This window comes from Netta rufina (genome assembly GCF_964035555.1).
Source record: "Netta rufina genome assembly, chromosome: 5".
Classification (NCBI taxonomy): Eukaryota; Metazoa; Chordata; class Aves; order Anseriformes; family Anatidae; genus Netta; species Netta rufina.
The window spans coordinates 40,751,887-40,765,217 of NC_140128.1; the positions used below are offsets into that span (position 1 = coordinate 40,751,887).

The 13,331-nt window shown below is 53.6% G+C and overlaps 1 protein-coding gene across 1 annotated transcript; it reads left to right on the top strand.

Moving 5' to 3' along the window:
- Positions 1–762: 762 nt before the first annotated feature.
- On the top strand, positions 763–4,919 carry FOXA1 (forkhead box A1; the record flags this gene model as incomplete). The annotated part of the gene is made up of 3 exons (XM_084287372.1): positions 763–834; positions 3,188–4,415; positions 4,879–4,919. The coding sequence occupies 3 exons, from the start codon at positions 763–765 to the stop codon at positions 4,917–4,919; spliced, it is 1,341 nt and encodes a 446-aa protein (XP_084143498.1).
- Positions 4,920–13,331: the final 8,412 nt, after the last annotated feature.

Sequence of the window (13,331 nt, forward strand, 5' to 3'; positions counted from 1 at the left end):
GGGGGCGCAGAAGCACCTGCGCCGTGCCTAGCTTTGAATGGGGGGGGGGGGGGGAGCGGGGGGAGCGTGTTTGACTGCGGGGCTTGGGACTTTGGAGCACGTCCCGGCCATCGAGTTAAAGGAGCATCTACCGGACTTTAGTAAATATTGCCCCTAATCTCGGGGGTTTAAGGCTGGATGGCCTTTTGCATTCTATTCAAACAGAGGGGGCTGCCCTTCCCTTATCTGCCTCGTTTCATTTCCAGCGATCCCTCCTAGCATTTGTTCTGTCCATCTGAAAGGGGTGGGATCCTCCCCCCCCTTTCCTACTCTCTTTCCCCTCTCCCACCTCCGTCTCTTCTTCTTTTCCCGCAAGCTTAAACCAATTACGCTGCTTTGCAAATAAAGTGCCGCCCCGGGGGGAGTTGCAGGCGAGGGGAACTGCCTTGTTTGCAGGTGCATCTCCGGCTTTGTAGGTGCGAACGCCTTTGTGCGGCGGACAAATGGGGAGAGGAGGAGGAGGAGGTGGGTACTTCTGCGACGTAAGATCCACATCAGCTCAACTCCACTCACATCCCAGCCGGCACTTCCTCACTTTCTCAACTGTCTCGCCCCACACCGCTCCCTGCCTTATTTTTGGCTTGTTATAGAGGAGATTTGAACACCCTCCGCCTCTCCTAGGAGCTGGCTTCCTGCTAGGTCGGGCTTTCGGGCTCTTTTCCTGCTGCCCGTCGCTCGCTTGCAAGAGGGCTGGATGGTTACACCGGGCAGGTTGGCTCCATAATGTTAGGGACTGTGAAAATGGAAGGGCATGAAACCAGCGACTGGAACAGCTACTACGCCGACACTCAGGAGGTGAGTAAATCCCAGGCTCTGGCTCCGCTGCTGCCCTCTGCGAGGGAGAAGGGGGCCGGAGGGAGGGCTGGGGGTCTGGAGGGGGGCAGCGGCCGCGGGAATCGCTTTGCACTCCGGCCAGCGCAAACGTGCCTCTCCCCTCCAACGCTGAAACCGGCCAGGCTTCCCCGAGGAAATCCACCCGGCCTGGAGGCGCTTGAGGGAGAACCGGGGCGGCTGTGAGCCCTCTGGAGGAGGCCGGGGGCAACCCTTGAGCTCCCCCGAAAGGCTCGATCTCCGCTCCGGGCGGGCACAAAAGCGCCCCGAAAACTCCGGGCTCGAGGCAGGGACTCGCCGCGCTGCTGGCCCCCGGCATATGGCAGCGGCGGGGAGCGGGGCGCGCCCCGGGGCGCGGGCAGCGCCTTCCCCCCGCGAGGTCCGGAGCCCCCCGCTGGGGTTCTCACCTGGTAAAGCCGGGAGAAAAAAAAATAAAGGAAAAAAACAAGGAAAAGAAATAATAAATAAATAAATAAATAGCCGTTTGTTCGTACTTTTCAAGACGGCTCGCCTGCGGTGTGCGCTGCTGCCGCGGGCCGGCTGGCGGCGCTGCGGAGAGAGGGCCCCGGCTCCCCGCACCGGGAGGGGGCCCCTGGCCCCGGCCCCCAGCACCGGCCCCGGCCCCGGCCCGGCCTGGCCCGGCCGCCCCCAGCCGGCCCGCGGCGTCCCGGGACGTGGCCCCGGCCCCCGGCTGTTTTCCAGCGCGGTGCAAGAGAAGGGGAGCAGCGGCCCAAACGCGGCCGGGGAGTGGGCCACGGAAGCGCCCCCGGGTACAGCCCGGCCTTGTGGGGGCCCTGGTTTTACACCGTGCCGGTGCGGCTCTGCCCGGGTCCCCGGGAGAAGCCAGCGCTCGGCAGCACCACCAGAACCCCCCCGGATCGCTGGCCGGGCAGGAGCCGTTTTAAGGAAGTGTGGTAGCAAAGCAGGCACCTAGGTGTGCGCGCACAGGCATTGCATCAGCACACCCGGACACACGGCTGCACAGTCCCCACGCCTCGTCTCTGCACCCCGAGGCTTGCACCCAGCACCCATAGGGCCACGCGGGCACACGCAGATACGTGTCACCCTGCTGGCACTTTGTTTAATAGAGGGAAGCCGGCTAAGGGCAAATAAGGGTCATCCTAATTATGTATCTTTTCCACAGTCATTTATCCTCGCCATGCTCATTATCCACGAACATAAAGTTAAGCGACCTTCCCTTATGCTATTTTTTAGTCTCTATCTTTTCTCCTCCTGTGCTATTTAATTTGAATCACTACACGGATGCAAGGTGGAAAACCCATCCGCGCTGTATCCTCGCCAATAATTACCGTGATCCTCTAAATTAAAACCGCATTTATAAAGCTCGTGGAATTTGTAGTGAATAACAGCGATTTTTACAGTGACATTTAACCGTCGCTGAACATCCTTCCCTTACCCCTATTGCTTTTGTTCGAGGGAAACTGGGAATACATCTTGCAACGTCTTTCTCCCTCCTGTTCATCATTTCCAGGCTCGAAGGTTCTGCATTTTGTAAGAGTTGTGTTCAGTAGTAGAGCTCTACAATTTTTGCACGTTGGACGATTGTAGAAAATCACAGGCAGGGAAAGCTCAGGCTGTTTATACTATGGAGAAATTGCGTTGTGTTTTCTTTATTTTTCTTTCTTTCTTTAAAAAAAAAAAAAAAAACTTCATAGACTGACTTTTTAGCAAATGCGTTCAAAGAGGAAGCACGTTTTACCTTTCCGTACGTGAAACGTGCCGACATGAGCTGTCAGTTTTTTAAAAATATTTTTATTTTCATTTAATTTGTGACAAGATGCTGTCACACCTAGTGTAGCGATTTAAATCAGTGCGGGGGGAGAGATGAGCAAGGTTATTCTGAGCAAGGGCAGGCAGATATCTCTCTCCTTGGCACGTCGTACACCCGTCAGCTTCAATAATCAGATGGCTTTAAACGTTCTGCTAACCCATCGGACTCCAAAATTTACAGGACCTCGGGGAAGAAAGGGAGGCGAGCTCCTCCCGGGGCAGGCAGAGCCGCAGCGTGCGGGGCGCGGAGCTGCCCCGGGCGGGCCGCGGTCGGCGCTGCCCGGCCGAGGCTCGGCGGGCCGGGAAAACGGCGGCGTGTGCCCGCGTGTATTTATTTATAGGCACGCCTAAATATGAATTGGCCTTTTCATCCCGCAAGCGGCCTTTCCGAGGGGAGCCGGGGCAGCACTCCCGCGGTGCCGGGCGGCGGGGACGGGAGGGCGGGAATCGGCCCCGGCGGGTCAGGGGCTGCGGGGGCTGCCCCTTCTCTCCCTCCTAACCCCCTCTCTCCGTCTGGCTGCCCTAGGCCTATTCCTCGGTGCCCGTGAGCAACATGAACTCGGGGCTGGGCTCCATGAACACCATGAACACCTACATGACCATGAACACCATGACGACCAGCGGCAACATGACCTCCGGCTCCTTCAACATGTCCTACGCCAACACAGGGCTGGGAGCCGGGCTAAGCCCCGGTGCCGTGGCCGGGATGCCGGCGGGCTCGGCGGGGCCGGTGAACGGCATGCCGGCCGGCGTGGCCGCCATGGGCACGGCGCTGAGCCCCGGTGGCATCAACGCCATGTCGGCCCAGCCCGCCCCCATGAACGGGCTAAGCCCCTACAGCAGCATGAACCCCTGCATGAGCCCCATGGCCTACACGCAGTCCAACCTGGGCAGGACGCGGGACGCCAAGACGTTCAAACGGAGCTATCCCCATGCCAAGCCGCCCTACTCCTACATCTCCCTCATCACCATGGCCATCCAGCAGGCGCCCAGCAAGATGCTGACGCTGAGCGAAATCTACCAGTGGATCATGGACCTCTTCCCCTACTACCGGCAGAACCAGCAGCGCTGGCAGAACAGCATTCGCCACTCGCTGTCCTTCAACGACTGCTTCGTCAAGGTGGCCCGTTCCCCCGACAAGCCCGGCAAGGGCTCCTACTGGACCCTGCACCCCGACTCCGGCAACATGTTTGAGAACGGCTGCTACCTCCGCCGGCAAAAGCGCTTCAAGTGCGAGAAGCCGGCGAACAGCAAAGCCCCCCAGGAGGGCAGGAAAGATCAGGCCGGGGCCTCCAGCTCCAGCTCCAACTCCCCCCTGCACAGAGGCCACAGCAAAACGGCGCAGCTGGACACCGCCACCTCCCTCTCCAGCTCCAACCCGTCCACCAGCCCCTCGTCCATGGACCACAGCGGATCGAGCACGGAGCTAAAGACCTCGGCCTCGGCCGCCTCCTCCACCATCAGCTCCGTCCCCGCCTTGGCCTCCGTCCCGCACCCCCCTCACTCCTTAGCCCACGAACCCCAGCTCCACCTCAAAGGGGATCCCCACTACTCCTTCAACCACCCCTTTTCTATCAACAACCTCATGTCCTCCTCGGAGCAGCAGCACAAGCTGGACTTCAAAGCCTACGAGCAGGCGCTGCAATATTCCTCCTACGGGGCCGGCATCTCCGGCGGGCTGCCCCTGGGCAGCGCCTCCATGGCGGGTCGGAGCAGCATCGAGCCCTCGGCCCTGGAGCCCTCCTACTACCAAGGTGTGTATTCCAGACCCGTGCTAAACACCTCGTAGCTCCGCACCCCGCGCCCCGCTCCCCTTCGGGTTCCATCCCCCGTTCCCTCGAGCTGTGACCCCCCGAGGTGTTCCCGCACGCTGCGTGCACAGGACTGTTACTTTCTGGTTGTCTCCCGACGCGTCGTGTGCTGTTATTATCCAACACGACCTCCTGCAAAGCCGGCCGCCTCCCTATTGTACATACCCGCCCTCGCCCCCCGCCCGCCGGCCTCGGTCCCCCGAGATCCCCGTAGCCTTTGCAGGGTGTTATTAAAAAGAAGAAAAAAAATGTTGAGCTTGTAAACTACTTGTTTGTGCTTTCCGCCCCCTCATCCCCCCCTTCTGTGCTCTATAATCTCATGTAAGTTTACAGGTATGTGGCAATACTTTAACAATACGGAGATGAAGAAGCGAGTAGACGTTTAAGGCTTTTTTTAATTAAAAAGGCTTTGAAGGACAATACTGCTGTGAAGTAGCAAAACACTAAGAGAATCTCTAAGCAACAAGAGGACTATTTACTTTCTCGGATCATCCTTTTGATACTTGCAAAATAAACCTTCGGCTAGTACAACCCGCATACACCCAGATGCTGCGGGCCGGATCCTGCACTCCCGAGGGGACCAACTGGAGCTTTGGAGTGCAGGATACGACCCTTATTCTTATTTTTTTTTTTTTCAAGTGTTACCTGTCTTGGGATGTAATATAAAGTTACAAGAGGTCACAACCAGTTGGATATTTTTTTTTTCTTCCCATCTGTTACTGAAGATTCTCGTTCATCAGGAACTCTCGTCAACATGTGGATGACATGCTTATTTAATTTCAGTGTCTCTTCATTGTGTACCAGCTAGGGCTATGTACGTAAAACAAGGTTATTTCCCCTCTCCCCCAGGAAACGCTGACTTTTAAACGAAAGGAAAAGAGGAAAAGAGGAGAGCTCGTTCTCTCTCTCCTTTTCCGACTTGTTTAATAAATTCCACACCTTTTTATTTTATTTTTTTTTTTTGTGGCCGTTTAATTATCGCCATCGTTAGCTTGTTTCATCCAGTGTTAATGCACTTTCCACAGTTTTACACGGTGTTAGCATAGCCAGACGGGTTTTATTATTATTCCTGTTCGCTGTCTCAATGTTCTTAATTTATTGCATGGTTTATATTTTTTTTTCTTTCTTTACAGCTGGAAATTGCTTTAAATGACAGTAAAAAGAATTACAAGTGAATTTAAGAAATTTTGTTAATTTTATAAATGTGATTGTAATTGAAAAAAATATTTTGATTTAAAACGATAACTGAGAATTTAACGCGTGAAGTATGTTTTTGATCATTTGCAGTTAAGGACTTTAAATAAATCAAATGTTAACAAGGAACGACTTCTGCTAATTTCTTTCCAAATTTATGGGGCGGGAGCCGGGCAGTAGAGCCAGTTGCGATAAAAGTAAAGGGAGCCCTGAAGGGGGACTGCGAAGAGGAGCGGTTTGCAGAGCGGAGCTGGCGCGGAGGGGCCGGCAGGGTGGCTGCGGGAGGATGGGACCAGCGCTGCGCGGGGCGCGCAGGTTGCGCCGGCGTGCGCGGGTTTTTTATCGCGGGGCGTTGTGCGTGCGGGCGGCGCTGCCTTTTTTCTTTTAGTTTCTTTCTCGCCCCGAGGAGGCCGGGATGAGACACCACTTCCCCGAGAAGGGAAGGCCGAGCCCAGGTCCTGCCTCCGAGCCTCAGCCTGACACCGCTAAGGGCGGCTGGCGAGCGCTGCTCCCCAGCTAGGCATCGTCGGGAGGGGTTTAAACGGGAACAGATTTCACCGTGCTCAGCCCCCTTCGTGCAAGACGGCCGGATAAAAGGCCCATGTAATTCCCGTAATTAGCACATAATTGCCCCCTGACGGGTTACGGACAGCGGCGACAAACTAAATTTAAGTGTGGGAGAAAAAAGAAAAGCCAAGCCAACCACATGGTAATCTCACAAACTAAGAGAATTCCTCCAAAGCTGCTACCGAGAAAAAAAAAAAAAAAATTGAAAAAATATTTTAGAGCCCCTCTGCTGTGGGGGCTCACCTTCGGTGTGGGTGGCAGGAACGAGGACACGGCGCTGCCGGCTCCGGCATTTTGTGGCGTGGGGGCACTCGGTCGGCGGAGACATGGATCGAGGACCCCACCGCGGGTGGGTCCGACAGCGTGTTGGGAACAGGAGCTTTTGCCAGAACCTCTGGGCTCAGCCCCTTTGCCCGCTGCCTTTTGTGAGCCACCCAACAATACCAAATTCCCCGAAGCCAGGGGCAGCTCCAGGTAGCTCAGCACCAAGTTCAGGCAGGTGGATGCTATTTAAAGTCCCACTTTTTCTGCCAAAAGGAGCTTCGTGCGAAATCAAGGCAGGACGAAGCCCGTTTTCAGCAGGACTTCGCTTGTCTCCCACAGACCAGCCTATAGAGAATATGCCACTTCGGAGCGGAGACATTGATTTAATGCCTTGGGCTTGTACACAGAAAATATCAATCGACCGCCAGCGATAAGGCAGCAGGTCTCACATATCAGCTGAGGAGCACAGACCGTGTGTAATGGAAATATTCGGGGCGTGGGCAGTAAAAGGGTTTAAGCGGACCAACGCGGCTCCAAACCTCTCAGAGATAAGGAGCGGAGCCTGTCACGGATACAGCGTGTGCCCCGCCGCCACCCAGGCCATATTCTTTCCTTTTCTTGGTGCGGGTACATGGTGGCCGAGGCGGGCAGTGGCTCCCTGACACAGCAGGGATGCGGGTCGTCGCAAAAAGCATGTTGCAAGTCAACAGGGGGAAGAAACGTCCCCTGCTTTCTGCCCAGCTCCAACCTGCCCGGCCTTAATCCCGTGCTCACGAATACCCCGGTGCAAAACAAGGGTGGAAGTGGGCTCCATGGAAAAGGAGAATACCCCCCCCCCCCCCCCGCCCCGTAATGTTCAGAGGGGAGCTTACGAGCATCTCCTTCCAGTCGGACTGGTGGCTCCGCCCGGGGGGAAACAGCCAGGGGGGGCGTTTTTTTTTTTTTTTTTTTTTTTTTTTTCTGCCTTGCCAGAACTCAGCCCCAGGCCACCGGCAAAGCGGGGAGCCGGCGGGCTGCAGCCTCCGGCCGCCGCCGCAATTTATAGGGGAACTTCGCCTTTTCCTGCCCGGCAATTATCTCCAACCGGCCACGTGCGAGGGAGCGAAAATGGCTCATTTAGCGTCATTAAAGCCAAGCGGGGAGCCGGTCAGGGCGGCGGGGGATTTCTCCGTGAAGACACTGGAAGATCTGGGGCGCCGATGGAGCCCCCGGCCTGGGGCAGGGGCCGGCAGCGCCGGGGGGGAGGGCGGCGGGAGGGGGCCCCGGCCCCGGGCACCTCCGCACGGCCCCTGCTCTCCGCAGGTGGGGAGAGTCAAGGTGATGAAAACAGCCCCCGGCACCCAAAATCGGGAAGGGAAGTTCATTTTAGGGGTCTGGATGGACAAGCCCGGCAGCTACATCGACAAACGATGGCAGGGTGTGTGGTTAGTGGAAGGAATTGATTTAAAATTTGCGGGACGGGAAGAGGAGGAAAAATATTTCCCGAGCAGTTTTTCCTCCAGAAACTAAGTCAATAAAAAGCAGGTCGTAAAAGAACGGCGCAAGAAAACACTCCAGCCTTTGGCGTAGCTTCAGATGTTGTTTCGAGTTGTGGAGTAGATACTGAATACTTGAATGGTACTGGTCCGTCAGCACAAACCAGAAATAAAGGAATTCCCTTGCTGTAACTCCAACTAGAGCAATTGGCTTTCTTTTAATTTTACAGCAATATTGTAGATAAAACGCTTGAGTGAGATAATAACGCACCTTGTATTATTTCTTCTCCGCTGTGATAAAACGGGATCTAGGCGTACGTGTGTGCCTAGACGTGTTTAATCGCTTTGAAAAAAATGTTTTAAAACAGACACTTAATAAATATACACTTCTCATGTGCATTCAGGGTGATGATTTTAATTCGTGAAGAAGCAAATTATCCTCGCATAAACATGGGATGAAAAGTTCTCTCGGGAGGTGTATAGATGCATATATTGTATATATTAACATATATATAATTAATATGTATTTGTTTCCAGGGGAGACAAGTGGAAATACACACAAAACACAATGACCAGGCGAAAATCACATCACAATAGTGCACAGAGAGTGACTGAGGTAAGGAATGTAGACGTAAGTTCTCGCAACACTCCCACGCTGCAATATTGGGTTAGGAAATTCAGGATAATGGTTAACAGATAAAATAAAAATGCAATTAGTTTGATTATTTAAATGTCAAGAGCTGCATTGTAAAAAGGGTCATTTTTTCTCTTAAAGCAAATCAGGGTTTCTTGGCTACCAGCAAATGCAGAGTAATAGCTAAAAAAAATAATAATAGAATGTGCATTTTCTGCGATTTACAGGTCTTTTCAGCGGGAGAAAAAAAAATAGGGAAGAGTGGAAAATGGGATGTGATAGGAAGAAAACCTGCCTTTGTTCTCTCTGGTTGTTTTCTACTAATTATTCTGCCCATTGTGACAAAGTAGCAGTTAAGGATAGATTAGTGTAAATAACCTCGCATTTCACTCCCGAACCGCGCAACTTTCTGGCCCAAGCCGTGCCATGGTGTTTGTGTTTCTCCCCTTCACCTCAAACAGAAACTCATTGAGATTTCAGATCTTTGAACTTTGGACAGATCAAACTGCCAGCGCTCACCTTTGTCTCCACTCATCAGGATTTAAAACAGATGTAGCCTCATGACGGGATCCATTTGGGTCTAAGAGGGAAAAATAAACGCAGTCTCCTCTCTTCCCCCCACCCCAAAACTCCTACATTTAGCTGAATTCATTGAAACGATCATTTCCCGGAATGGCCCCTCTGCTGCGGGAGCACTGCTCAGATGGGTTTTGCCCAGCCGGGTTGTTTTAGGGGAAGTTCCTCGTCGGTTTCCGTTGTTATTTTGTCACTCCTGATTTATTATTGGCAATCTAATTTTCCTATCAAAGGCTCCTACACCTGCTCGTTATTCCAAGAGAGAGCTACCGAGAGAATGGGGAATTTATTATTATTATTATTATTATTATTATTATTATTATTATTATTATTATTATTATTATTATTATTATTATTATTATTATTGCTCTGGATGCTCCTTGGACCCCCCCACGGCGGGGACAGCTCCAGGGCGCCGCGGGGGCGGCACCGGGGCGGGCGGCAGGGGGCCCGGGCCCGGTGGGCTCCGGAGCCTTGTCGGGCGGGGACAGCCCGACACATGCCCACCTGTGGTCCAACCCATCGTGGGGCTGCGACCCCCGTCCTTCGCCTTCACCCGGTGCCGGGGGGGGAGGGGGAGAACGGGGGCTTCTGGAGGGTTGGCATCCCCGGCCGGGCACGCTTCAGGAGGCTGCATTTCAGCTTGCGGACACCTCTCGGCAGCAAAAGGGTGCCGGGGTCGTCCATGGGGAAGATCATCCTGATCAACCGGGGCGGGGGCACTCAGGGTGCCGGGTGTCGTCGAGGCTCGGGAGGCTGCGGGGGGAGCCCACGCTCCGCAGGGGGCTCTTCCTGCACCCCCAGTCCCAGCCGGGGCTGGGATCCTCCGCACGGAGCCGGGGCTGGTCCGCTGGCAGCAGCCATCCCCACGGCAAACACCGCCTTTGTGCCCTCTGCTTCTAAGTGCTCCCCGGTGAATCATCTACATTTGCGATCTACTGCGCAGCAGCTGAAATATATTTTCCCCTTTATTCCTTTTTTTTTTTTTTTTTTTTTTTTTTTTCCCTCGAGCCTGCCCGGCAGGTTGCTAACACACATTTCCTCCGGTTATGACCGGCGGAAAATGTAAACATGTTGGTGACCAGGAGGTGGGCCTCATTCTGAAACCCGGGATCTCTCCATAGTGACTCTCAGTAATGACCTCTTTAGCATAATAAAGCCCCCGGGGCGGGGAATCTTTGAACCGCGGGGCAGGAGATTGGAATAAGAGCATGTCTGAACTTATTCAAATGTATGCAACAAGTTTTCCAGTTCTGAGATTATCTGATGTGACCAACATATGTTTTCCCTCTGCGTTTTTTCCTTGGCTGGCTGTTTTATCTAAGGAATACTTTACAGACTTCAGGTATGTTATGAAGTTGTTCAAAAAGGCAAGGGAGAAGAAACAGAGCAACAAAACCGAGTCTCGACTCCACGTTTAGCAGAAACAAATAAATACAAATAAGAGAAAGATTCCTGCTTGGGAATAGGGGATGTCCTCACCTCCAGACACACGCGCAGCATCGAGCCCCGGCAGTATGGCCGGGGGCTGGCAGCGGAGGGAAGCCCCCTGCCCGTCCCAGACCCCCCGAGTCCCTTCCCGGCCGGGAGCCGTGCAGCATCTCCTCGAGTCTCCCTTAAGAACACCCCCATGGGGGCATCGGGGTTCGGAGGAAGGGGGAGGAAGGAGCCGCTAGCCGGTGCACAGCTCCCCCCACCCCGCCCCCCGGGCAATTGTTCCCTTGAGCCCCTATTAATGCGGGACATATGTTATCCACAGGCAGTAGGCAGCGGTAAGGCTTCGCCATCTAACTTGTTGCTCAACTTACGAGGCGGTTCTCATCTTCTCATCAAAAGCCGCCAGTCTTTCTTCAGCCGTATGGACAAAAATGTGAACAACAATGCCCGCCTCCCTTCACTTCAAAAGCTGCCATCGCGGAGGCTACCCAGAGAATTTTCTCTCTGCCTTTCATTCCCGGTTTGAAAAAAGGCACTACAGGGCCAAGGCGCTCCTAATACTCTTTGATGGGGATTGAATTCATTATCTCCAATAACACAATTGTGCTTGGCCAACGAAAAGAGCAAAGTAATACTCATCTAGAATTAGAGAGCGGGGCTCAGAAGAAAGGGAGCGGGAGGGTGAGGGGGGTGGGGGCATTTCAAAGGGAAAGGGGGGGGATGAGAAAACACCTATATCGAAAATCGGCTTGGAAGGAGGGGGTCCCCAGCAGTTTAAATTACAGAAGTGTATTAAGTGGTGCATTGTACGGATCAAGGCACGTTGGTGGTCCGACTGCGCATTCCTCCCTCGGTTGGCCGAGTGGACACCGGCCGGGTTAGAGGTGCCTGACATTTCCCTCGCCGGGCCGGCTGAGCCCCGCTGGCCGCCCCCGTCCGGCTCTACCTGCCCTGCCTCAGCCCCGAGCCTATCCCCGTGCCGGCGGGGCAGAGGGAGGGCTGCCGGGGGGGTCCCCGCCAGGGGCCGCCGGCCCTCGGCGGTCCCTGCCTGCTCGCAGGCACCGGAGGGACGCTCGGTAGGGCTCGGGGAGGGGGCTCCAGCCCCAAACACGCCCCGGCACGGCTTAGGGCAACGGGCGGGCCAGCAAAGCCCGGCGGGGGTCGGCGCCCCTGGGGCTCATCCCGGGCTACCGCCGGCCCCTGTCTCGTCGGGGGAGGGCAAGTGATGGCCGAGTGAATGAATGAATGAATGAATGAAGGAACGAGCGAGTGAATGAATGAACGGAGCGAATGAATGAAGAAGGCGCATGTAAATAAATAAATAATCGGAATAGAAAACCCACCCGATTGAAAAAAAACGCTGTGTTAATATGAGAGATTAAAATATTTGCCTGTTTGGCTTCCAGCGTAAATGTTTTCTATCGGATGTTAACCAAACAGGCTAATTTTCAAAGCCAAGCAAAACACTCCAAGGAGTGCTTAAAGGGGGGCGGGCGGCTGCGGGGCCTTGTGCGTGCCACACGCGGGCGCGGGCAGTGAGATGGGCTCGAGGTGCGACCTCCGCCCCTCGCATCTCTCTGCACGCCGGCGACACGCAGCCTTCCCACCGAGGAACCCATTTGCCTTTCCAAACTTCTCAGTGATTGCTGCGCGTCCCCCAAAGGGGACGAAGCCAATGCCCATCGGCTTCGGTGGGAATCTTGCCCGAGTGAAGGACACTTGGCCAAAGGGGGAGAAAGAAGGAGAGAGAGATCATCCCTTCCATCCCCGTGGGGATTTCCTCATGTGCAATAATGCTGACCCTGTCGCCTTTCCTTTCACAAGACAAAGCTGACCTTGACAGGACTGGTTTATGTGGATCCACACTCCTCCTTTTAAACACTCCCTGGGCAGGGGGTAGATTTTTTCCTTTTTTTTTTTTTTTTTTTTTTTTTCCTAATGAGTGTGGACCGAGATTGCACTGACCTCAGCAGAGTCCGAGGTTCAAGGATATCAGGATATTTCCCACCTCATGAAGTGCTTTGGGGTTTTATTTTTATTTGAGGTTCATGTGCGTTTATTTGTTTAAGAAATTTTTAAAAAAGAAAAATCGGGAACAATGTGGATATTCCCAGGGAAAACGGTAGCAAAATGCCTTGTTTTCTCCAGAACTAGGAGCAAACCTCACTTTCTTTCTACTGAGGTCTATTTAGACAAAGCATACACGCTAACTGGCTAACTAAGCATTTTACTGTTTGTAGTTTACTTCCCTGTGCATAATGACTCCTCCAAAGTATAGATTAAATGACCACATACTTCAAGAATTACCTTTTACAAGTCATTTTACCTTAACGATCAATGCGCCATTTATGCTTTTACACAATAGACTTTAATTGTTACAAGGGAGCTCTTTGGTCTACGAGAAATAATTTGTTTTGTGCTGTAGCACAAACAGGGGATTAGGAGTTCAGGTAAGGAATAAGCAGCAGCTACAACTTAATTCCTAGGCAACAAAGATCCTGCTTTCACGCCAGACTTCTTTCTAGTAAAAAGCAAGACAGGGCACCATCTCCAGCTCGCTGGACCAGTCAGACATTAGGTAGCCTGCATTTCTTCTGTTTTACATCAGTTCAGGGCTTCCCGCCCTTCATCCCTCCCAGGGCCAAAAGTTGCATGTAATACTATGCAGCACTAAACAAAAATAAACAGAAGAGACTCGCCAAATTAAACACA